Genomic DNA, 26,385 nt, shown 5'->3' with positions numbered 1-26,385 from the left:
AGCAATTCTCTTTCTCTGTTGATTAAAATATTACTTGTGGTGAATAAAGTTGACATTTATATTACATTTTTATTTTATTTGTTCTCAACTATATAAATATAGATTACAAACATTTCTTTAACAAAGCTTTTATATATATTATTAAGTATAGTTATAGTTTCAATTTTATTAATAAATATTTAAGAACAAGAAGTATTCGATAGTTTCCTCACGCGCTGATCTCCATTTCTGGGTTGGAACCTTAGCTAAACCCGGATACTGAAGACAACATCCCACATAGGTGGCCTTTCCTTTTAGTGGTGCAATTTAGTACATTATCGCCAGCTCCTGGTATATTTCACAGGTTTTAAGGCGGTCACACTTACCCCAACAGTTTTTGTTTTTCGTTTTCGCTCTTTTTTTGCGTTTATTTGATTTTTCCTTTCGTTTGTGAAACAACAGGAAAACAAAGAAAGCAGAGGAAAGAACAAAGAAACACGCGGCAATTGGAAACCAATCGAAATGTAAGTTTATACCGAAATAAAAGTACGAAATTCCAAGGCACTAGAAAAAAGCGCAACAAGCGCACACACACACAAAGGCACGCGGCTCTCTTTCACACACACACGCATACTTTCACACACCGGCAAAAGTTGAGCGTTGAAAAAAAACGGTTTTTATTGTCCGCTTTTTTTATTCGTGTTGCGTTTTTCTTAGCGACGAGAGCTCAATTTTTTTAACGTGTGCGTGCAAAAAAATCAACAAGGAATAAATACAACTAAAAAAATCCAGAAAAACAATAAGTTTTTCTTTTGCCGGCAAGCAAAAACAATAAGTGCCTTGCATGTGTGCGAGTGAGTTTTGCGTATTTAACTGTTTTTTATTTTTTGTATTACTAAATATTAAGAAAGAAATGTGAAACAAACGAAGAAAGAGTATAAAGCAAATGCTGAAATACCGGTATGTGGCAAATGCGTGCGAAAGAGAGAGATAAAGCGACTGGAGTGTGAGTCATTAACCGGCATTAAAAAAAGCTAAAACAATAGCCACTCTGAAAATTAAATGGCAATACAACAAAGTCATACAAAATTACAAATAAATAAGGAGTATTTCAAAACAACATCTTCTCTTACCCTCGCACGCACATAAAGCTTCTTGAAAGTCAGTTAAAAGTAAATCGGCATTAGAGCGGGATAGCGGTAGAATTTTGGAGTGAATTTTTAATTTTGGGCAGCTGCTCAAAAATCATTAGGTGTGAGTGTGTGCGCGGCCAAAGCGTGTGAAAATTGCAGCCGCCACTCCAACCACCGTTTTTCCAAAGTTTTTCACCTTTGTCTCGCCTTTGCCTCCACCCCTTTGCTCTGTCCCTTTCGCACTCGCCTCCCGGTTGTTGTAACATTTATCCCATTAGCATGAAGTCGAATTTTCCAGTTAGAATATCGCACTTCCAGTTGGAATTGCGTGAGGCGCTTGTCTCCCAACCAGATTAACTGGCGATCGGCAGTGGCGATGGAAAATAGCCTGAATATTTTGACTAACATTTTATTTTTAATATCTAAAAGAAATGGTTTAAGTTTAAAGTATATAAGTTTATTGCTTGTTTTTTTATATGAAATCTTAGTCAAATACGATAGAAAATTTACGAGAACAGAATCACTACTGTGGTTTTATAGCCAACTTAAGAAACAAACTCATCGCTATCGAAGCTGTTTGGTGGCCCGTTTTTAATACGGGTTCGAAGAGCTGTTAGAATTTCCCGCTCTTCCACTTCCCTCGTATATTATTATTTATTATTATTGAACCGGGGCATTTTCAGGCGGTTTTTCAGCCTGTTGCTGACTGCTTTCTTTTGTGATTTGTCATGCGCTGTCAGGGTCTCAGCATATAATCTGTGACTCAGCCGATCCGTCTAGCATCTGCACAGAGGAAAAGGGCTGCGAAGACTGCAAGATCACTTGCATATTTATTATATATTTTATAACTTTTTTTTAAACTAATTTATTCAAATTGTAACCAAAGCTCTAATAGGCATTTAAATGTCAAATTAGGTAGTGTGAACCTTAAATAATAGGTCTCAAATGATCATACATTTTTCCGAGTGCCCCCTTTATCGGCATCTTCCTCTTTTCTCACATTCCCCGGTCAATTTGTAACGGTTTTTGTGTGGCACTGAGAAAGCGACAAAGTTGTCAGCTTCTTCATTTCTCAAATGAATGCTGTTCAATAAGCCGAAACAAGTTGCTAAGAGTCGATCGAGTCCAACAAACAGGCATAGAAATTTGCATGCCGCACTTGATCGGACTGCGACATACCTAATAAAAAGTAATTTTAAAATTTATAACTCTTCCCTAAACCTTTATGATGAACATAGTGTTGACGTTATAATCGAAAATCCTAATGACTTCTCAATATAGTTTTTAAACCTTATGATGATCATCAGTAATCAGATATATTTTTATTGATATCTGTCTTGTGGATATTTCACTAATATTTAAGAAAACCGAGCCACCTTTGATACCCATTACTGGCATCTGGCATAACTAGGCTAACGACCGTCTCGCTTGCACCCACACACTGCCATTGGCAACGGATGCTGTCCGCCTTTTTGTTTACACTCCTCTCTTTCTGGCACTCGGATTTGTGGCCCGGCCATTCATTATTTGATTTATAGTTTGGAAAATGGTCAACTCTTTCTCCATTAGCTCAACAATTAGCACTTTCGTATTTGGCTGGAAACGTATTTTTCTACGTTTGCATATTTGTGATGCGCTCACAAAATCATATAAATAAAACTTAAAATGTGGAATACGAAAATAAAACCGGTTTTAGCCACCAATGTTGCCATTTTGGTTAGTATCTTCTCCTCCTTAGCCAACCTCCTTTCGTTATCGCTTTTGGCCAGGTAAAAAAAAGGCACTCAAAGTTTGCATCTAAAGATGGTTGCGTGAGGATGTTAAAGATCAACAAATGAATCATTGATTGGATCATGAATTCAAATCACAATAACAGACTGGTTTTTATTGCTTAATGATCTACACTAAATTACGACAATTCAATCGTTAGAAATGTTTCGGTTCGAAGTCTAACTGGTATAATAATCATTTGTCAATTAAATAATCATGTTTTGAGCTTGAAACAATGTACTGATTATTAATCGGGTAATTAACTACAACAAGTATAACTCCGACAATGTATTTGATGATCGGTTACGAACTTAAATATAAACTTAATAACGAAATTATGCAATTTAGATAACTGCAATTCTGGAGTCTCGTGATTTAGTCGACTAAGTTTTTCCATCCCTACGCGCACCCACAATTGTCTGGCTGGGTTTTTTTTTTTTGGATTTGGATTGGGAATGGCTTTTGGCCGTGTTTCGGGCCATGGATTTTGACATTGAATACACAAAATTTGCAACGAACACAAAGGCGAAATGCGCGCGAGACACCGAAAGCGCCTGACGTCATCGTTGCGTCTGTTTACCGCCCAAGCGTTCGTTATATTTGTATTTATTTATTCACAAAAACAGAAGGGCGCAGACCGAATACTATCTAAACACAGAGATCGCTGGCAAACGCGAAATATCATTTGTTTCGTTACCTTTTTTTAAATAACCTAAACTGTTTTTAAATTCACATATTTGTTATCTAAATTTATTAAAAAATTTAGTTTGGGAGCCAATGTATAACAAGTACTTAATGTTCTTTCCAAAAAAATAATTAGTTTTAAAAAGAAAAGAATTTAATTTTAGGTTTTAAGAGCCCCATCTAATATTGAATAATAGTTCCAAATTATTTGAATTAACAATTTGTTATCTGCTGAGCAAGCTGTACTGTATCTGAAAGCGGTTGCTTATATTTGCAATTTTCTTGCAGTTTTTTTTAGCTGACTGCGAACTTGAAATTTTGCGATAAAAGGAAAGGAACTCCCCCTCCTTCTTTCGCCTGCTCTCCATCTCTTTCTCCGATTAACTGGCTCTCTGAAAATTCTCTTTTGTATTTGTTCAGGCGTCGGCTTTTCATTTTTCGTTACCTTATTTATTTTTCTCTCTGCTTTTTTGGGTGCAACAAGTGTGCGGCGCTTTGTTGTTTTTGTACCGTTTTTTATGTTAATTAACCAAAACGAGTTGTTGTTTGTGTGTTATGCTTGACTAGTTAAGCGCGTAGAGAGAAAGAGAAAGAGAGAGATGGGGAAAGAGAAAAGGGGAGAGCGAGAGAGTGGCTAAGCGAGAGAAGATCATTACGTAATGGGGAAAACGTTGCTTTCAAATTTCCCAGTGTTGCCACCAGATCAAAATAACACTTGTTACGCTGGACGATTTTGAATGGCGCCCAATGTTTTTAACCCTTCATTTAGCCAACCTTCTCATGTAAATGTTAAAAACAGTGGATAAGCATTTCTCTAGAATTGGTAAGCAACTTTACTGGATACGGAATATTTGATATGCATTTTAAATATGATCATATTATACATGATCTCTTTTTGATTTTTATCTTTTTGGCCAACGTTAATTGGCAACACTGGTTGTTAAGCCGCGTGACTTGTTTTTTTTTTTTTGACTGCATATAAAATTCAAATTTTTGTTGTTTGTTTACCGATCATCTTTGCATTCTCTCTCGCTCTCTCTTAATTCTCCCCAATTGCATTTCGTTTTGCCTCGTTTTTTGGCCTTACTCATTTTGTTTCGGACTTTTGCTACGTGCACTTCGCAGCAGCCAAAAAAAAAAAAAACACAATAAAGAAACGGGAGAAAAAGGAGTGGGAGGGAGAGAAAGAGTGACCAAAAGAGTGCTGAAATACAAAATAGAGAAAGAGTGAAATGAGAACCTGGCTTAATAGATTGTTCTCTGGAAACCAATTTTTTTCTAATAAGTCTTAAAGTTTTCCAAGTGAGTAACTTCAAACCGCCCTTCACCCAATTTTCCAAAAGCAGCGACGCGTGAGAAATTAATCAATGCAATGAGTCAGAGATAAAAACCTGGGAAAACTAGAAAATCGGAGCGGATATTAAGTGGGTCAATCTAAGCTGGACTTAAAGAATTTGTTTAAAAAAATCTATAGGTCTGGATTTAAAAATAAAAATATGGCTAGATTTTATTGTAGAAAATCCAGTTATGTGATTCTTATGACAAAAAGAAGGGTATCTTATAGTTGGAAAGATCCGCTTTGGAGTTCTGGACAGTTTGGCTTTTACTGCCGGCGACCTCCAGACCCCATCTACACCCCTTCTCCTCCATCCCCCTCGCTCTCGATTTAACCATTTTCGTATCTTATCTTTCTCTTTTTCACTTGCACAACACTTTGCGTGGGCTTTTACTTTTCTTCTTGTCGGTGCTGCTGGTTTTTTGTGTGTTGTGTTTAAGTGCTTTTGAAAGTGAAAGAGCGCTCGAAAAATAAAAAAAATATAAATAAAAAAAAATAACCCTCGAGGAGTTGTCGCTTTTGTTGAATCCGGCAGACTGAGAAAATAATTCTGGAATGTTCACAGACATTCCTTATTGTTGATCAGTTAAAGATTTTAGGTGTGTTTTATTAAAATTCTCAGCTGTTTGTTATTTTACTTTTTTGATGATTTTTTGGGTATATAACGCTAAGGAGTACCTTAACCTTAACCCCTCGAAAAATTAACCTTTTTGTTTGAGCTTTATATCGTATATTTCTATACAACTTAAATATACTTTGAGTCAGTTAAATAATATTGTCAATTTCTTAGATTATGACACTTAGGAAAACCCAAATAAAATATCGCAGCTTAAGTTTTATTTTGCTTACGTTCCAACTTGAATGATAAGACAAATTTATGTTTGTACGTTGCTTTTTTTTTTTATCAATTCTACGCTTGATAAACTTTTTTTTTTCGTCAAGCATGCTTTGCGGAAACTACGTAATGTTCTAATTTTGGTGCTGAGACCATTTCTTCACTGCTGATATCCCAAAAATGAAGATGAAGTGCTTGTATCCAGTTAATATGGACAGGGTGAACAAATGTTGCCAATATGTATTTAAAAGTAATTTTTTACTGTGGCAACAATATCATGCATACCTCGTTTAAATGTTACGGATAAAGTGAGCTTAAAAAACAACCCCATCGATAACTTTATCGGTGTCTTTAATTTTTAGCGAATCTATTCTAGGTACTTAACAAAGCTAATATCGTTCAAAACCTTTAGATCCCAAAGTTCACTGTACTTGACTAAGCCCTCGAGTGCGTTATTGGCGATATGCTCATATCGCACTTTTCTGTATGTTCGTACGAATGTTGGCATGTTGTCTTGCGAGTGCCGGAATGTTGGGACCCAAGGTCTTGACGACTGTTTCATATCGGTTACACATGGTTGTCGGGAATACGATCCGCCGGCGCTGTTCTGACTTACTTACTCTATGTTTGCCAACTTCTTAGCACTGTTTGTAGTTCTATTTCCATTTCTATTGCGTGGGATCGGCTTACTATATCTCGGAAACAACGTTTTCTGCAACAAAGAATAGCGATTCCGCAAAAAAAAAAAAACAATGCAACCATAATGGGTATTTACAAATAACGTGTAGCTGTACTGACCTGAATTGATTAAAAACGCTGATAAATATTCTGCGATTTGACTTATTGGACATACTTTGTGTTTCTTTTGAGTTCATATCGTAAGTGCTAAATTTATATACATCCGTTTGAATAATTATGTTGTTATTTTGGATCGTTATTTTAATGGATTTTAATCTGAAGAATTAATACACTTTAAATTAATGTTTTTCTGCAAAATAATTAAGAACCCAACAATTTTTGGCTTGAAACCTAAAAATGTTTTTGAAAAACTAGTTGGAATTGGTTAAAATAGTGATTTTTTAAGTTTCTGGTGTATTTAGATTTGTTTTGCAAGTCTGAAGTTTATTAAAACGTTTTAATTCTGATGCACTCCTTTTGCAGAGTATCTCTCAGTCGATTGGAGCTCTCTCCTCTTGCTCTCTTGCTGCTCCCTCTGGCTTGTGCTCAACTTGCTTACGCAGGCAGTGCCGGAAAGAGAGCGCGAGCGGGAGCGGGAGCGCGGCTCCAAGCTGGCTCCCTGCCGACGTCGGCAGAGAAGCGGCAGCACGACGCTGCTGCTGCTGCTGCAAAAAAGTGAGACAGTCGCGACGGCGCGCTCGTTCCAATCAGACGTTTCCTACAATCAGACGTACTCTTCTCTCCTCCAGCAGTTACCGTTGTGTGCGCTGTGCCGCTGTTGTGTACTACACTCTCTCCTTGTCGCCACCGCAATTTTCGACGTTTTTTTTCGTGTGTTCTTTAGTGTTGATCCAACAAGAAGAAGAATCGAAAAGCAAGAAGAGGCGAAAAACAAACTGCGGTTGGTATTCAACATTCAAACACACATTTTTAAGTCAAAAACTAAAGTTAAGCGCACCTGAGTCTGCGTGCAGATGTGTTAGAGTGTGTGTGTGTGTTTTGTACCCGTGCCAGTGTGAGTGTGACGGTGTGTGCCAGTGCAAGTGGCTTAGTGTGAGTGACCAGAGGTGGACAGTCAACGGCTTTTCTAAATTGACATACTTTCTAAAAGGCAGCAACAAAAGCGCAGAGAAGCAGCAAAATCTCTGACCAGCAGCAAAACCGTCAGCAAGTACAGTGATCCCTCGCCAAAAGCGAAACGGACAACATAAAGTGCAGCGGCATTAAAAACATCGAAAATACATACAGAAAGCTTAAAGTGAAACGAATGTAAAGTTATTCAGTTTTGAATGGTCCCAAAATTACATTCTTACTTAAAATACAACAGTAATAAATAATTTCGACGATTACCTTAGCATTTATCATTACCAAAATTAATGTTCAATTATTTTTTTTTATAAGTTTCTTCCAATTTTCTTTGTACTTTTCCAAACGAGGGATCACTGTAATACCACACACTCTGCAGCAGGTTAACACCTCTCCATCCTCCTGCCCCTTTTGCACCCTGGTCATAAACAAGTTAAAAGACTGGTGGTCAGTGTAAATGACCAAAACCAAGACCAAAACCGAAACTAACTGCCATTTGTGATGCCGAAAAGTCGGAAAATCGACAGGAAAAAGATCCAACCGCCTTTTTATGGACTGTCGTGAAATGCAATCGATGCCAAATTAGTAGTAAAATGGAAGTCGATCGCGGACAAACTTCCGCTTGCATAAGGTTTTACCAAGAAATCGATGGGGATGCCAAAATAATTGGTCTTTAACTGGAAATCGATTATGATCTTTTTGGAATATCAAACAAAATCTTTTGTCGGCTTGGGTGGTTAAACTCTACAAATACCAAATTTAAAGGAAACGTTTTACCAGTTTTAAATAGTTTAGATTAATTGTTTAAAAAAGTATGTATATGAACATCTCAAGTTTCTGCAAATCATCACTTTGTGTTGAAATTTAAATTGCCTGCTTTAATTGCAAGACATTTAGTTCAAACTGTTTTATTAAGCTCATCATAATTGTAATTATTATGGATAGAGTTTGCGGTGGGGCTAAGAAAGAAGAAAGGGGGGCTAAAGGGGGCGGACGGACGCCCATGGCATGCGATCACTGCTGCCGAGTTGCGCGCGTGTCTCAATGCATTTAAATTCGCTTTTTAATTTCTCAAATGATAGAGTAGTGCATATTAACGTACATTTTCAGCATTTTATTAAGCCATTTTTTTTTGTGAAGTTTGCTTTTGTTTTTTCTCTGCAATGACTCTGTATGTGTATATAAATTAAATGTTTTATCAGGTGCATAAGCTTACTTTTATCTTCACCTGACGCTGACCGCGTGCTTAAAAAAAAAAAGAAATGAGATACAGTCGCCACTAGGCTGTTGAAAACTTTAGAATATATTTACTCAATAAGTTAAATAATAATAATTTATTTATAGAAAAGGTTACAAAATTGTGTGTATTTTTATTGCCTAATTACATTGTGAATGGTTGGCTCCAAAGTCAAAACTCGTTTAGCAAATCCACCTGAAATCCAAAGGCCACCTGTCGAGTGATCACGGTATATTTGCGTTGAAGGAAAAGCTGTTTGTTGTCTAGCTTTTTTTTTGTTTTTTTTTTTTTTTTTGTATGGGAGGAGGGGATGGATGGAGGAGATGGAGGGCGAGATCATTGGCCATCTATCGTTGGCCGCATTGCTAAAATTCCGCAGCTTTCTTTTATTGTCTCCTCTCAGCCTTCAAAAGTTGTTAATTTTGTGGCCGCACCCAAGTAAAAAAAAAACTACTAACTGAATGAGAGAATTCTCTACGCTCATCGGTGAAGGTCAGTTGGCTGAGAAGTCGATAGAAGAGTTCTAAAAACAATTCGATGACGCTCCATTGATTTTCAATAACTTCAACTCATTTGCATTATTTCCCCCTCCCAAATATAAAAAAATAACAATTCCTGTTTGTAGTTGTCATTAGCACGAATTCCATGCTGAAAATGTCAAATGTTTTGGGGGGGACACACAAATTATCGAAAAACAAAAGAACAGGTTGATTGGCCTTTAAAAAGGCCCTAAAGTATATTAAGTTGATTTATTTATTACAAGAGTTTTGCATACATATTGCTGAATACGTTAATGGCATTTAATATCTTTAATAAGTAAAATTCTATTCGTATTTTAAAATATTTTAATTGGAATCGAATTGATTTAGTTATCTGTTATCTTAAAGATATATCGATGTTCGCGTAATAGGTAATCGAAACTTCTTAACCCTTCGCCGCCTTGTTTTTCACGTGTTCTTTTCGCTGTTCACAAAATGCACACACATCCAAAACTGAAAGACAAGCTTAGGCAGCATCTTCTGCTTCTTCTTTTTCTGCCTTTCAAGCCCCGTCGTCTTTTGTGTTTTTTTTATTATGTCTTTTTTTTTCTCTGTTTTTCGAATACTTCAATTACATGTGCCCCTGTGTGTGCGATGGTTTTGTCTGGTTGTTGAGTATGTATGAGCACGTTTCCACGTACGACGAAGGTGAGGAGGCGTGGCCGATGGGCGGAGGGGAAGCGGTGGAGGGGGTTGATATGGGGGTATACCTGAAAGATCGCCAGACATATTGCACTCGAGCTTCAAGTTAAATGACGACGTCGACTGAAGCAGCGACGCTTTCGTGTTGCGTCAAAGTTCAAGGTGTAACATTTTTTTTTTTGCTTAAAATACGATAAATTTCTCATGGTGTGCAGAGAAAAAAATGAGAACTGAATTCAAAAAAAATTATTTAAAATTTCTACAGCTTTGAAATGTTCTTGGATTTTATTAGCTTACATTATTATACGAATTTTCTTTTATTTCGATTGAATATAACTATTTATCTAACCAATATCATTTTTGGCCATGAAAATACTTTTACTTCCAGTGTGCACACGTTTGAGTTAGCCGCGATAATAACTTTATGGGCTGCCTTTTTTGAAATTGTTCAAACCTGAGCTCATCGTCAAACTAATATAGTGAACCCCGTAATCGTCATCCACGTCGGCATTATCACATTGACTGGCGCACAGTTAAAAATAGTGAATTATTAATTGAAGAAATGACTAATTGTGCAATTGATTGTTTGCTTTGCTCTCTGATTTGTTTTTGTTTTTGTTTTTGTTTTGCCACTCGTTTTGCCGATCTGCCAAGGTAAAAATGCGGTTGTGGCTCTGTGTCAAATTCAATTTAACGCCGATTGAAATTTCTATGACTCAGATGTCAGATGGTGTCAAGATTTTACCAAGAAACGCAACCTATTAAGGGAAAAATTAAAGGTGAAACGAAGTGTGGGTAAAAATAAAATGCAAATAAGTGAGAAATAAAAATATATAAATCTCACATGGCAATTGAATAATTTTTTTTTGGCACTGAAAATAATTGAGCGTTTGGAAATGAAGGTGAAATATATATGTTATTTGTTTTTGACCTCTTTGTTAAAATATTCATAAAGACTCGTGTTCAATTCAAGTGAAGAGATGCTAAACGTTTGGATTTGTTTTTAATTTGCGTGAAAGCGATAATTTGACTGTTGTTAATGTGGCATTTTTTGTGACTGTCCGTAATTTGTATGTTAGAAATTTATTAAAAACAGCTAATTAAATTTGTCTTATGCAAAAAAGGATATACTACAATTTGATAATTTATTAGTGCTTAAAAAGGCAGGATTTTGTAGAATATGATGATTGTACATTCTGTTTGCCATTATTTGATTATTTTTTGCAAATCATTGAACAATTTAAAGAAATTACACCCGCCGAACGTATTATTCTCTATTATCAAACGATTATCCAACAACGGATGTGCGGCAATTATTCAACACTTCCGCAGCTTAGCGATTTACAACACTGCTGAGCTGCACACACCTGCATTGTCACCTGAGTCGCTTTTTGTGTTTACCTTGTCATTGAGCTATCTTCCGTCTCTGTCTCACTCCCCTCGCTTTTTATCGAAATGTAATCATCTCCAGCGGCGACTTGGAAAACAAAAAGTAGAAAATTTAGTTGCCATGGCTGTTTGTTTTAGTTTTTAATGTTGTTTTAATGCCAGCTGTGTTGTGTGTGTGTGATGCTGAGTGCGACTGTTTGCCTGTGTGCACATTTTCATTAACGCTTATTTGTTAATGGCCTGTTGCTGTTTTTTTTTTCCCTTTCGTGCCTTGCCGACTGCATATAAATCAATCGGGGAAAAAAATTGGTCAATTGGGAATTGGTCTTCATATATAAAACCCTCTGATATATTTTTGTCATCATTGTCATTAATTTATGGGAATCGGTAGAAGATTAATGCAGAAAACACATTCAATATCTTTAAAAATTATGTTAAGGGTTTAGAGTTTTCAAAGAACATTATTAGTTCATAATAAAGTACATTTTTGGATAAATAACACAACTAATTCTCGGTAAAAAAGATGTTAAAAAAATTCGATTGAGTCACAGTGATTCAAAAAACAATCGTTAGCAATGTGACTCATTTGTAAAATAAAATAAAAAGCAGTCGGCTATTAAAAGCTGTTGTGGAATTGAGTCACTAAATCCAGTTTATATTAATTGGTTGACTAAGAGATTAGAAATTTTCAAGCAGTTATCAACTATTTATTTTATTTTCCGCTTTTTGTATTTGTATTTCATTTGTTTTTTGTTTTTTTTTTTATCTCATTGTCGGCAAACTAATAAAGTTAAGACAACAATTGAAGTTGGGGCTGCACATTAACGTATGCATAACCTCAAAACCCAATGTCACGCATATTATTTACTCCTCAGCCTTTAGTGGCTGTCTCCATCTCCACATCCACATCCACATCCATATCGCTATCGCTATTGTTAGCGATATTTGCACGAGTGTTCGTTCGAGAGCCGAAATAAACTGAAATGAAATGAAATTAGCTAACAAGCCGAGGCTGTCGTTGTCTAACAGTCTGCCTGTCCGTCCGTTTGTCCGTCCGTTCGTCTGTCCGTTCGTCAGTCATAAATAAGTTGCAAATAATATGCAAACGGCGGACATAAAAATAACTAATGGCAGATGGAGCCATCCACCTGTCTCCGTCTCTATCAGTCGGTTGCATCATAAAGCATGCCTCGTCGCACAGTGCATGCAAATTGTCAGCGTTTCATAACCCCGCTCTATCTATCTGTATGGCAAAAAAAAAAAAAAAACGAAAAAGAAACCCCTTCGTCCATTTATTTGACAATTGCCGAACGGTTTGTCTTTAAAATAATTGTCGAACAGCAAACGAAAGCATTAGCCATGGCAAACAGTCGTAAATAACCCGGGGCAACAAGTGGGCGCAGTTTTGGCCCAATAAATACGGCTGACGGGGCGGATGAGTAACGTGTTTACATACTCGAGCGGTGACTGTACCTGATTTTTCGGGTACATTCTCAAGTGCCTGTGCACTTGTGTTGTGTACCCCCAGCGAAGAATCTTAACATTGTTGCCTGGTTACTGTTTTTTTCGTATTCGGTTTGTTTATTTTTTGACTGGTAGTTTGGAAATTTAGCGATGAATAATATTTCAATTGAAGCCAAGTGTTATTGCTGTTGTTAGCCCATAATTATGGTATTTTAGCTTAGTTGTGGGTATTTGACATTTTTGCCACTGTTGTACAATATTTATTATTTGTTTAAATTAAGAATCAGCTTAGGTTTTTAGTCCCACATTTAAACGGTTACTTTTTAACGGATCCGCAAAAATCTAACATGTAAGTGTTAGGAAACACTGTCTAAAATCCTAATGCTTAATCTCTCTTTAATAAGATTTAAATATGTATTAAAATTTTTTAAATGCGTCATTCTCAATTCTTTATACAATTCACAAGTTAAAACTTTCATTCAAGAGGTATGGGTATATAACAAAAATGAATCAGTGTTGGTTAGTTCCTTTGATTGTGGCATGTGCCAAACAATTTGTCGCTTATCGATTTCGATTTGATGAGGATGAAATTTAGTTGATTATGTCTTGTCAACATGCGACCCAATTTTCGGTGTTTGACGCTCTTGATGTGGCGATTTAATTTCCCATTGGCTGATTTTTTTTTTCTGTTTTATGTTTTTTTTTTGTGTTAACGACAAGATATCCCCAAAGTTTTATCACAAATTGTTCGCGTTCCTGGCCTCTGTTTGCCAATTTCTAATTGTTTCCCCCCTGCCTTCATTTCCCTCCCAATTGTTTTTTTTGTCTAGCCATTTTTCCTGTTCGGTGAGGCATATAAAATATTTTTAGGCCAATTGCGGCTGCGACAGTGTGAGTTAAGTTAGATAAGATATGCACATGATTTCATTGTAAATGTTGTTGGGTCGCTATGTTTCGATGTTGTTGTTGTTGTTGTTACCTCGAGCGGAAGTGGCTTTGACAACATTAACTTGATTTTATTACCATTTTTACCAATTTCTTCTACGTGTTGTAAAACACACGACAAAGGCCACAAATCGTGCACTTTAATTTGATTGCCTTGACAGAAGCCGAAAGTCATTAACCAATTTCTTCGGCCCGAAACAACTCACGTACGAATGGCTAATAAAATAAAACAGTTGCGATCGAAGAGTTGGAATGCATTTTGGTAATCATTGAGGGGATTTTTAGTTCAATACTGCAAAATTAAATCATATAACTTTTGTTTAGGTAAAAATCACATGATATATATTTTTGTAATACAAAAATGCTTCATTACAATACAATTTGAATGATTTTCCCCCACTTTGTAAACCGAATTGCAATTATATTTGTTAACCCTTTTGTGTGGTAAAAAAAAAAACAATAGCGTTTCGAATTCACCTGAACGTGCTCAGAGTCCGGCCTCATTAAAATTGATATCGTCTGTTGGCTAGTGCTGATAAGCCCCCTTGTTCCTTGTGTAATTTGACCCAATTAAGATTATCGATTCAAATAACAATGAAAATTTCTAGGGTAACCCTGAGCGCCCAATTTGCGTTCGTTCGATATAAAGTATGAACTGTATTTTGACTTCTGCGAGTCTCACAAAAACTTTCCATTGATTGACTTGTCTCATCTGTCTTCCCTTTGCCTTACTCCTAAAAAACGTCCAAATTTGTCAGCTAGATAAACCAACAAATGGCCAACAATGTATCTCCGTTTGCGTGTGTTTTGCATGCGGCACGTTGACAATTGACAGAAACAATTAACGGCAATCTATCGATAGCGGGTGGGGGTGGTTGATTGCATAATCGAGGTTCGCCTTATGAAGTGGAAACAAATCATCATTAGCATTAAATTGGAGAATTTTAAACTTTAAAAGAGTTTAAAAAATTTGTAGTGTATTATAACTAACATTTATTTGTAATAGAGTTTCTTAAAAATTATATTGAAATTATCAAATAAATAAATAAAATAATTTCTTTTAAACCATTTCAATATCGTGTCATTATTAAAAATATTGAGTGTTGGTAAACCATTTATGAAACAACTCAGTCACTCTTTCATTAATAATCCCCAATAAAGAACCATAGCTAATAAATCCACCAAACAAAAGAACTAATTGTTCTTGTGAGTTGGCAGTTTGTAAAAAACAGAAGAAGGGGAACTAAAAAAAAAAGAAACACACACATGACAGAAAAGCATGGACAGTGGGTCTCATTCCACGGACAGTGGGGCAAATCGCGGGGGAAACGTGTGTGAGCGAATGGCTAATGTATTTGCGTGCTGTGTTAATTGTGGCATCGTTGATGTTTTCATTTCCCCTTCGTGAGGTGTCTCATTTTCCGCCCCCCCTCTCCTTATTTCCTCTTCAATGGCCTTCCCCATGTGTGTGTTTTTTTTTTATTGTTGTTCCGCCGCTGTCATATATTTTCTTTACGTGCGCGATTTTGTTTGCTCTTTGCTATCTAGAACATTTAAGCCTAATTTGCTTCATTAAATCGTCACATTCGTTATTATGTCTTCTGTATTTTTTTTTCTCTTTCCATTTTTCTACATTCACATTTTTTCTGGAGGCAGAATTGACGTCAAGTTGATGAGTTCCAGTTTTGGTCAAGGGTATATTAGTTTTTAGTGCCCAGCTCCATAAACTGGGATTACTTATCAACGATTTTATGAAGTGAATTAATTGCATTTATCGGTTAATCAACTTTGATAAGGACCCCAGACATATTTCAAAACGAAACCAATAAAAAAATTACTGGCTTATACTATTTTTAGTGAGGATTATAATTCAAGGTATCTGCTATTCTAAACGTTAAAATGTTATTCTTATATTTTTAAGGGAAAACTGCCACCAAGTTGATGAATTGCTTTGTTCTTCGGCTTTCTTGTTCGTTGTAGCTGTTTTAGCATTTAATGAACAGCTGTGAGGGCTTAGATAAATGAAAATAACACAAAAAAAAAACCTAATGGTTTGGTTTGTTTTTACTCGCTTTGTTTTGCCGCCGATGCCCATTCATAAAATAGCGCTGAATATATATATCCTATATAGTTTACTTGGTCAGTTTGGTTCGGCTGATCGCTTGATTGCCTTCGGTTGCGCGTTTTAATTATTGGGGAGGGAAAAATCAACTTGCCATGAAAACAAAAAGAAGCCCCAGAGCCACGAAAAAAAAAGACAAATAATTGTTGAAATTAAAAGTGCTCGGCCAGACATAATTTTATTTGAAGCTCATTATTATGGCGGTTTAAGAGAAACGTGAGGAAAAGTAAAAGCGAGGAGTTGCGGGAGGTGTGGCGTTTTGGTATTTTTTCCCCCGCTTTTGACTTCATTTAATTTGATGGATTTTAAAATGCGTTGCGCATACGCAATAACAGTTTTTCTCTCTCATTAAGTGTGTGTTTGGTTGTGCTTTTTTTCTTTTTTTTTTTTTTTTTTTTTTGTTCGTGTGGTTCCGGTGGTCAAACAATAAACGTGATTTTTGCCTTCTCTACTTTGGCTCGATTTTTTCCACATTTTTTTGTTGAACTCATTAATGTAGTTAATGGATATTAAACATAAACAAAACAACGCTCTTCGCGGGGGAATCTCTCCTTTCTGATCTCTGCTGGTGTCTCCGAAAAGCGAAACTGAAATTATGTAAACGCAAACGTTTGTTTTTTAACCGAATAATTGATTGTGGGAGAAGAGGAGTCCATTCATTAACCAAATTCATAACAATAATTACGATATCGGAAAAGGTTCCTTAATGTTACAGTTTTAAATATCAACTTAAATACAAATGTGTTTAAAGGCTTGTATTTAATTAGAGAAACAACTCAAACTACCCAAAGTAATTGGGTTTTGCTCTCCGTGTAGCGTTTACACCGCCATTCGAATTAAAGTTTTAAATGTTTTTCTGTATAAATTACAGATAAATTTGCCAAATCATTTCCGCCAAAGCGGCTAACGATCAAAGTAGTGTGTAGTTTTTTTTATTATGTGTGTTACCTATGGCGATGTGAGAACCCAAGAGAGCTGGAAAAAAAATCTAAATTAAATAAAATAAAATCGCAATCAGAGGAAGTGACGCTTTGCGTTGCTTCCCCACGGTCTGTATTCATTCATAAAAAACTAAACGAATGAAAAAAAGAATCTGCAAAAGAAAAGGCAGTGAAAAAGAGGCAGGATGCACTTAATTACTGATTTCGATTCACTTGGCGACGCGATTGCGCTCGATTCGAATATCGGGGTAAAGGAATTCGAGGCCGTTGATTAGCAGAGTCAACAAAGCCGGCTAAAATCGCAGCACTGAATAAAAAAACGAAAAAAAAAACCCAACAACCGTCCATAAGCACCAACAAAAGTATGAGCTCATAACATTTTTTCGAGGAGCCCTCTTCAAGTTCACGCAGTGGCGATAATAAATGTGGCATGATGTCATAATTTGTGCAAACCGAACCACATCAACTCGAATAATATTTTTAACCAAAAACCAGAAAGAAAGGGGGAAGGGGGTTGCGAATCTCCAGGGATCGAAGTTAAGGATACCCTTGGAATTTGTTAATTACACCAAAGAATTTCTGTTGCCGAAAAGCAATGGTATAATGATTTTGTATTTAAAAAATATCAAGTAAAGTGAATGAATAGGTAAACAAGGTTTTAATTTTATTTAATATAAAGTTTAAAACTCTTCACTTGTTTACTAAAACCTATTTCTATATTAAAGTTTGAATTGATTTATTTTACTTACAATTTTTCAACCAAACCTAAACCTTATATAAAATCAAGATACCCAAGTGTACGGCGAACCTGATGAAGAGTGAGAAAAAGCAAATGATTATTTTGCAGCTAATGATTATTTATTTGCATTTCCCTAGAAATATCGAACGTCAGACCAAAGATACGCGGCGAAAAAAGCAAAGTCAAAGTCAGAAGGCAAAAATGAACCACAACTATTTCGAAACCATTGACGTCATGGCTTGTCACGTGAACCCCTGAACCCACTGAAAACCCCAACCCCTCCCCCTCCCCCTCCCCCTCCCCTCCCCCCCCCCCCCCCCCCCTCCCCCTCCCCCTCCCCCTCCCCCTCCCCCTCCCCTTTTCTCCCTCCCCTTGGGATCAGTTCAAATGTCAATTGTGTCAAATTTAATTGGATATTCATTTTTGGGCCGAGCAGCAGACGCCAGCCTTCCATGCTCTCGAAAATAGCATTTACCGCCGTTTGTTAATGTAAATATCAAGTGCACACCAAATAGGGAAATAGACAACACACACTTTTTCAACGCTTAATTATGGCTGACAAATTTGTGGAGAGCAAACTTTTGGACTTGGACTTTAAGTGTTTGGCTTTCCACAAATTCAAAAAGCAAAGTAAATTATCAGAGGTAAACATATTTACAAACGCTAAGATCGTTTGCTTGCTATTTGTAATTATCGGTTTCATAAAAAGCTTTTGCAATCCAGTTGCCTTGAATTGCTGAAATATTACTTCCGCTTTTCTAAATAAAATTATTTCATTTATGAACTGCTGTTTAACTGAATTTAAGCATTCTTATCCAAAATGACTTGTTCCTTGGTTTTTTTTTATCAGCTAAATAGCAAACATACATTACTCGTACTCCAAGAATGCTGGTGAATCAAACTTTGCTCATCCATAAACGCGACCATTTCCGTTTGGCCACCAGGAAGTTCTCCAACTGAGAAATTGTTTTAAATGAGTAACAAGCAGCATATAAAAATGGAAATGTCTTCAATTTAACGACTTAAATCTGTTTTTGTATTTATGTTTGTGCTTTTCAGTTTCTGCTGCAGTTTGTTGTCAGACTGCCAGGTGAAATCATAAATACTTATAAATCTATACCAGATATATCCACATGGACTAGCTGCGATATATTTGTTTGTTTCTATTATTATATCTATAAGAGAATTATAGTGACAGTGCCAGTTTTGCCAGAAATTGTTAATGTCGTGATCTTTTGATTTGCAACTAAAACCACTCGATTCAGATGTATAAAAAATAATGCAATACTAATACCTTTGTTTTATTCTCGATATTTTTCAGATTGCAGCACAGAAACAACGAAGAGTAAAGACGAAAATCCTCTAAGAAGAAAACAATTTGTTTCGATTGATAAGAAAAGACAGGAAGCAACAAAATGTCTCCAAAAGCGGTAAGTTGAGTTAAAAAAAAAAAAAATAATTATAAAAGAAGAGAGCATTGTTTTAATTTTTTTTAAAATAAATATAAACTAAAAATATTCCACTGAAACCGTAGCCATAAATATTGAGATTCCCAGGAAGCAAAACCCCAAAAGCCAACTGATAAAGTAAATGTTTTCTAGTTACTATAAAACAGAACGACGTTAGTAAATTATTAAAGATTAGTTATTAAATCGAAGATGCCACGAAAAAGACGTTGTCTGTTATCAGTTATTAGAAATTGTGTCCTTATCAAAAGCACTTGAACTACAATTGTCGTCAATTGCAGACGGATTTTCATTCTTAATAGAATTTTTCCTGGCGGATGGCCATCTAAAGACGTCATAGTTTAGTTGACGTTGGTAATTCTATTATTTTCTTGGACATTTGCCAAAATATTTCATCATCATCCATTGGGAACCACGAAAATTAGATTAAAAATCGACGTCATTGATTTGGCAGAAAGTTCAAACTTGTTTTTTGCCCCCTGAACATTTGCCAATTTTTTTTATTGACATGTCGTGATTTCTGTTTGACAGCTCAAAAGTTCTTATCACTCAATTTCTGATTGCTGATGGATGATGAACCATCAGAATCACGTGATTGAATTTATGGCACAATTTTTAATTAAATTTTCACTACTGAACTTTAGGCAATCGTCTTTCCCTTTTATGGAAATTTCTCTGCAAAGTGCAGCAGGTCTTTAAGTCGATGCAAATCGTGCTTGAATGGTTTTCTCCATAACTTTCCCTTTTCGCTATAGTTTTCCCTCAATAGGTTTGTATGTCTGTAGGTGTGTGTGTGAGTGTGTGTGTTTGCATAGCTCGATAGTTTTTGGGGGAGGGGTTAATTGCTCCTGGAGGCCCGGAGCGGTTCCAATAAAGTAGAACTGACAGCCAACGCGTCGTATGATTGACGCTGATTTGTTTGCCCACCTTGGGGCTGGGTCTCCTCAAGGGGGCTCTCTCTCACGCTCTATGGTGCCACAGCACTGGTCAAGACAATAGTTTACAAATGCAAACATTAACTAATAAATTGTAAAAAATAAATTTTGATTGCTACTTATTTTTAAAGGGAAATAATTACATTCGAAATACAAATATGTAAATCTTAGCTTTTTTATTCTTTAAATACTATTTTAAATGGATTTTTATATAATGTAGATAACTCGATCAAATTAAAACCACTTAAAATAACCATCTTTATAGAACACCCCTGCTAGAAAGTATTTTTTTTGGTGTCAGCCATTGTTGATTTGACTACAATTTTGACCTGCATTGCATTTGCATATCGTATCGTATCGTTCGTTTCGTTCCACAGACCTAGTTGACCTCTATGGTCAGTTATTTTTTGCTGTCTAAATTTAGATGCATAATTAACATGCAATTTATATTAACTTGACAACGAATGACTCGGACAAATGTGTGAATCTTTCCCCCATTTTCCCCTCAAACCTTCCCTTCGTCGTTCCCTCAATTTGTAGGCAGAAAAATTAAGTTCACTTCTGTGTGTTGTGCTGCGTCGTCGCCCATCCGCTTTTCTTTCGTCCGTCGTGGCTTTCCCAGTGTGCTTTTCCTCTACCATTTTTCTCTTGGCGCTGCTGCCCTGCCATTTGGGGGCTTAAAAACGTGCCGTGACTTTTCCATTTTCCTCAGTTGCCGCTGGACAACAGAATCGCATTGAACGCGTCGTCGTGCTTGGTTCGCTTTTCCGTCGTCGTCGTCGTGGTTTTGGTTTTTCCCCCGTGAAAGAAGTTGTCTCTTGGATTTTGTTGTTTTGTTTTTTCCCAGCCGGAGATTAGCATAGAAAAGCGTAATAATTCAAAAGCTACTGCGAAACCCTTTTTCGGTGCCCAAAATGGTCGTCGTCTCCGACAGCCGCGTCCGTTTGCCGCGTTACGGCGGAGTCAGCGTCAAACGGAAAACGGTACTCCGGAAAACCCCACTCTGAAATTTCCCTCTTTTTCCCCCCTAGAAAATCCATTTTTTTTAGTTTGTGTTGCTGCTGCACTTTTGTGGTTTCAAGTCGAAGTTTTTCGAAAAAAAAAAAAGAGAAAAAAAAAACTGGTTATGATTCAACTTCCGTTACTGTTTGTGAATAGTTTTGGTTGTTTTATTATTGTTTTTTTTGTTTTGTTTTTTATTCGACGACAAGAGGGGAAACAGAAACTGCGGTTGTTGCTGCATTAACCCAAAAACGTTAATTGGATTGAAATGAAAAACGTTTTCAATTTCCTAGCATTGTGTCACGTTTGATTTGCATTCTGCAGCAGAAAGCAAAACTGAAACAATGAGCTCGAACTGAAGACCAAAACAAACCTTTCAAAACGATCAAATTAGTCAACATTTATGTTTGGGTTAAGTTAGTTTCCCATGATCTAGAGAATGATCACCAAAATAAATAATCAGTAAAATATGTCAGTTTGTTCCAATAACCAGTAATTATTTTCCCCTTAAATTTTTACTCATTTAAAATAGTTATTATTAACGAATTTAGTTCGGTTTACATATTCATTTTTCTAGTTAGGTGATATGTGATCGCATTTAGTGTTAGTGTGACCTCATTTCTGCGATTGCGTAACGGCAAACTGCAGTTAGTAGTACTTAGTACAGTTGACATCTCACGCGCCATAATCATGTGCTTGGGTGGGTGGAAATGTGGGTGGGTGGCATTTCCTCCGATTTGGCTACCTTTTCACAACAAAAGGCAACTGGAAATTGGTCAAGTGACACGCGCACACACATAGATAGATAGCGCCTAAGCTCTCTCTTGTATAACTACTATATACTGCTGACCATTGGTCATCCGGTCTGAGCTGCTCCCCTTACTCCCCTTTTCCGCCTCACATTTCCCCCTATTTATTTCCACTATCTGGTCATTTCCAGAGCTTGTTGCTATTGTCATGCCTGATTGATTTTTGCCGTTTCCCCGAGCGTGATTTTTCACCGCGGCCCGCTTTCATTTTCCTTCTCTCTATCTCTCTCTCTCTCTTTCACTGGTTTTCCCCCTATTTTCACCTATTTGAAACGTGTGCGCTTTTAAGTCGTACGCCAGCGAATCCAATCCTCTGAAGCGAAATGAGAGCTCTTGGCACGTGTCCTCCTCACATGTCAAATACCGTTAATCCATCGACCCCTAAAAAAGAAGAAGGTGCGCACACGACACGTTTATCGATAAATCTCAGTTACTTTTTTTTTTTTCTGCATTCAAACGGTAAATGTTTGCCCAGCTGAAAGTATTTCAATCCACGATCTGGTTTTTCAAATCATGGTTGGCATTACCAATTTACCACATGAGTCGCGTATTAATTTAATCAAAGCAGTGTTGAAATTGGATAATAGACATATATAAAGATATAGAAGATACATTTTTTTTAAAATCTTCTTTATAAGTTTAATAAACAGTTGAACTCGTTAGGAATGTGTTCTACTAAAGACATATTTTTCTTTTGCACTGGAACCCAATTAGAAACTTAACATCCACTGAACTTGTTAATTTTTATTTCATTTTTAACCCCTGGCACTCTGTTTTTAATGGGCATTTTCTTTCCTCCTCTCCTCTCCATAATCCCCTCCAGCTAAATGTGCGCGTCACGACAATGGACGCGGAACTGGAGTTCGCCATCCAGTCGACGACGACGGGCAAACAATTGTTTGACCAGGTGGTGAAGACGATCGGCTTGCGAGAGGTTTGGTTCTTCGGACTCCAGTACACCGACTCAAAGGGCGACTCCACATGGATCAAGCTGTACAAAAAGGTAAGACGAACGAGTTGACTTTTAAATATTAGAATGAGAATTGGAAAGGTGAAGTGGTGGGGTTGAAATTAAAATAGTAATAAAGTAAAATCCTATTTTGAATGCAATGCTGCATATGGCAAATTTTAAAAAATATATAATGATATATAAAATATAATAATAGCCAGAATCGCCGGCCATAAAGACCATAAAATATTTAAAGCGTGTGAAGAAGTATGTGGACAAAAAGACAGCCGACAACAATGGAGTAAATCAGGCGGAAACCAGCGAAGAGGACGACGATGCCGATGATATGGTGGGAACGGATTGAGAATATATATAAATTGTATCTCAAGCTTATTCCCGAAAGCCAAGTCCCCGATAAAAGTCCCCGATAAAAGTATCCATTAGGTGCAAAAAGAGAGATCCACGCTAGTTTGATATAGCCAGCCCCTAATTACCAATTGCCCTGTAAAATAGCCATTGCCATATTTAGCTTGCCTTTATTAATTAATTTAATTAGTAAGTCGGAGAGATCTTATCCCACTAATGCAATCTCTGTGTATAATTTAATGCTGCACCACAACAAATAGACTGGATCAATGCCGTTTTCGACATGGGTAACACTTCAGCCAAAAGCACTTTTCAAATACCTATAATTATGATTATTATTTGTATATATGTTAACTTTCAAGAAACTCAGTTGTTTAGTTGCATTTAGAAATCTGAGACAATCTAGATTATATTTTAAATATTTTATGTATTTTTTGTTAATAATTTTCAATTCCGTTTAATTCTGTTCATTAGATTTCATAGAATATATTAATCTTGATTATCAACAGCATTTTTGTTTACTTCTCCAAGATAAAACAACTAATAACATTTATGTTCCCCCTTTCGACAGGTGATGAACCAGGACGTGAAGAAGGAGAACCCCTTGCAGTTCAGATTCCGTGCCAAATTCTATCCGGAGGACGTGGCCGAGGAGCTGATCCAGGACATTACCCTGCGCCTGTTCTACCTGCAGGTGAAGAATGCCATACTGACCGACGAGATCTACTGTCCGCCGGAGACATCCGTGCTGCTCGCCTCCTATGCCGTTCAGGCTCGGCATGGCGATCACAACAAGACCACCCACACAGCCGGTTTCCTGGCCAACGATCGCCTGCTGCCGCAGCGCGTCATCGACCAGCACAAGATGTCCAAGGACGAGTGGGAGCAGTCGATCATGACCTGGTGGCAGGAGCATCGCAGCATGCTGCGCGAGGACGCCATGATGGAGTATCTGAAGATCGCCCAGGATCTCGAAATGTACGGCGTCAATTACTTTGAGATCCGCAACAAGAAGGGCACGGATCTTTGGCTGGGCGTCGATGCTCTCGGCCTGAACATTTACGAGCAGGACGATCGACTGACGCCCAAGATCGGTTTCCCCTGGTCGGAGATCCGCAACATCTCCTTCTCCGAGAAGAAGTTCATCATCAAGCCGATCGACAAGAAGGCACCGGACTTTATGTTCTTCGCGCCGCGCGTTCGCATCAACAAGCGTATTCTGGCCCTCTGCATGGGCAACCATGAGCTGTACATGCGTCGCCGCAAGCCGGACACCATCGATGTGCAGCAGATGAAGGCGCAGGCGCGTGAGGAGAAGAATGCCAAACAGCAGGAGCGGTAAATACAATACAATACAATCTATCTATCTTGATCTTTACCCTCTAAAAATTGCATTAAATTGTAAATTTTTTCAGTGAGAAACTGCAGCTGGCGCTGGCCGCTCGCGAACGCGCTGAAAAGAAGCAGCAGGAGTACGAGGATCGATTGAAGCAGATGCAGGAGGATATGGAGCGCTCGCAGCGCGATCTGCTCGAGGCCCAGGACATGATCCGTCGGCTGGAGGAGCAACTGAAGCAGCTGCAGGCCGCCAAGGATGAGCTCGAGCTGCGCCAGAAGGAACTGCAGTCGATGCTGCAGCGCCTCGAGGAGGCCAAGAACATGGAGGCCGTCGAGAAGCTTAAGCTCGAGGAGGAGATCATGGCCAAGCAGCTGGAGGTGCAGCGCATCCAGGACGAGGTCAATGCCAAGGACGAGGAGACCAAGCGTCTGCAGGACGAGGTCGAGGATGCCCGACGCAAGCAGGTCATTGTGGTATAATTTTTAATCTATCTTCTTAGCTTTTTTGTATGAATTAATCAAACATAGTCTGGCTTAATTTCGAATTGAATGTTATACTGAAAGCTTTACCATTTGCAGGCCGAAGCCGCCGCCGCTCTGTTGGCCGCGTCGACAACGCCGCAGCATCACCACGTTGCCGAGGATGAGAACGAGAACGAGGAGGAGCTGACGAACGGCGACGCCGGCGGCGATGTGTCGCGCGATCTGGACACCGACGAGCATATCAAGGACCCCATCGAGGACAGACGCACGCTGGCCGAGCGCAACGAGCGCTTGCACGATCAGCTCAAGGTAGGTTTTTTTAAACTTTTGTAATCATACTTACTACAAAAAGGTGACCGAAAATTGAACTTTTGAAACTATAAATCCGTGAAATTTAATCAGATTTAAAAGTGTATCCCTCTTAACGTTTGTAATTTCATGAATGTACAAACAGCATTCAAATTCTCAAAAATTCTTAAGTATGCGACGGTTTATGAAAAGGTGACCCAAACCTAAACTTCCGAAAGCCATAAGTCTGTCAAATTCAATCCGAATTTGAAGCAGCATACCTCTATCAGTTAATGATCTCTAATAATTTCAAGTTTTCGTATGGTCTTATTTTTTTTGCTGTTTGAAGATTTGTTTGTATGATTGTTTTATAGAATACTGATGCTATTTTTTATATCCTTTTTTTCAGGCTCTGAAACAGGATCTGGCGCAGTCGCGCGACGAGACGAAAGAGACGGCAAACGACAAGATCCATCGCGAGAACGTTCGCCAGGGACGCGACAAGTACAAGACGCTTCGCGAGATCCGCAAGGGCAACACAAAGCGTCGTGTCGATCAGTTCGAGAACATGTAAAGCTATCGCCACGCTGACGGCCAGATCGACAGAGCGAGAGCTATATAGAGCGCGAGAAAGAGAGAAAAAAAGAAGAAGAAAAGAAAAAGATATAACTACAGCAAGAGAAGAAGAAGATAATAACAATGATAAAGATAATGATGATGATGATGAAAGATGAAGATGATGAAGCAACAAATATAATTCCGGTCGCTGGTAAAGCCTATTGCTACTATCCCCCCAGCGACGTCCCTTTTCCACCCACAAGAACTTCCTGCCTCCTAAGTGAATTGAAGAGAGAGATCCACAAGTTGGAATGGATACCACATTTTGTTTGACCGCCGCTTTTTTGTCTCGGAGCTTGTATAGAAGAATCAAGAAAGTTCAGCCAGACACACTCATCAATATGAATATATATACCTATATATATAAAGTGTTTAACCCCGACAAATAAGGACAATCAGCAAACGAAAGGATCAAGCTATCCTTCCTAACCAGAAACAATAGAAAATATATATATATATATACCTACACACATTTCTCCTTTTCCCAATGGATTGATTCATAGAGAAAACGGAACGAATAGTAATAGATATTGAAAGAAACAACAACAACAACAACAACAAATTCAGCAACTACAACAAAACTACAAAACAACTATTTGCATTTTTCCCCCG

The 26,385-nt window shown here is 37.6% G+C and overlaps 1 protein-coding gene across 7 annotated transcripts; it reads left to right on the top strand.

Annotated features, from left to right (window-relative positions):
- Nucleotides 1-371: 371 nt before the first annotated feature.
- On the top strand, nt 372-26,119 carry LOC108088647 (moesin/ezrin/radixin homolog 1). 7 transcript variants are annotated; one of them, XM_017186572.2, is made up of 7 exons: nt 372-503; nt 18,841-18,949; nt 22,555-22,734; nt 23,618-24,384; nt 24,462-24,858; nt 24,964-25,176; nt 25,565-26,119. In XM_017186572.2, exons 2-7 carry the CDS (start codon nt 18,935-18,937, stop codon nt 25,727-25,729), a joined length of 1,737 nt encoding a protein of 578 aa, XP_017042061.1. In that variant the 5' UTR covers nt 372-503; nt 18,841-18,934; the 3' UTR covers nt 25,730-26,119. The 7 variants fall into 7 exon arrangements, with proteins under 7 accessions (XP_017042061.1, XP_017042063.1, XP_017042062.1 ...); XM_017186574.2 differs by lacking the exon at nt 372-503 and adding an exon at nt 715-833; XM_017186573.2 differs by lacking the exon at nt 372-503 and adding an exon at nt 4,731-4,868.
- Nucleotides 26,120-26,385: the final 266 nt, after the last annotated feature.

Source organism: Drosophila ficusphila, unplaced genomic scaffold (genome assembly GCF_018152265.1).
Source record: "Drosophila ficusphila isolate 14025-0441.05 unplaced genomic scaffold, ASM1815226v1 contig_198, whole genome shotgun sequence".
Lineage (NCBI taxonomy): Eukaryota > Metazoa > Arthropoda > Insecta > Diptera > Drosophilidae > Drosophila > Drosophila ficusphila.
The sequence above is the reverse complement of the archived record's forward strand: the minus strand, read 5'-3'. Positions and strand labels throughout refer to the sequence as shown.

Excerpts from the sequence above, each read along its gene's own strand:
- LOC108088647 (XM_017186569.2), top strand. The coding sequence starts at position 20,835 with ATGGTCGTCGTCTCCGACAGCCGCGTCCGTTTGCCGCGTTACGGCGGA. Across the intron at positions 20,904-22,554 it reads TCAGCGTCAAACGGAAAACG|CTAAATGTGCGCGTCACGAC; the intron begins GTACTCCGGAAA and ends AATCCCCTCCAG. Across the intron at positions 24,859-24,963 it reads GACGCAAGCAGGTCATTGTG|GCCGAAGCCGCCGCCGCTCT; the intron begins GTATAATTTTTA and ends TACCATTTGCAG.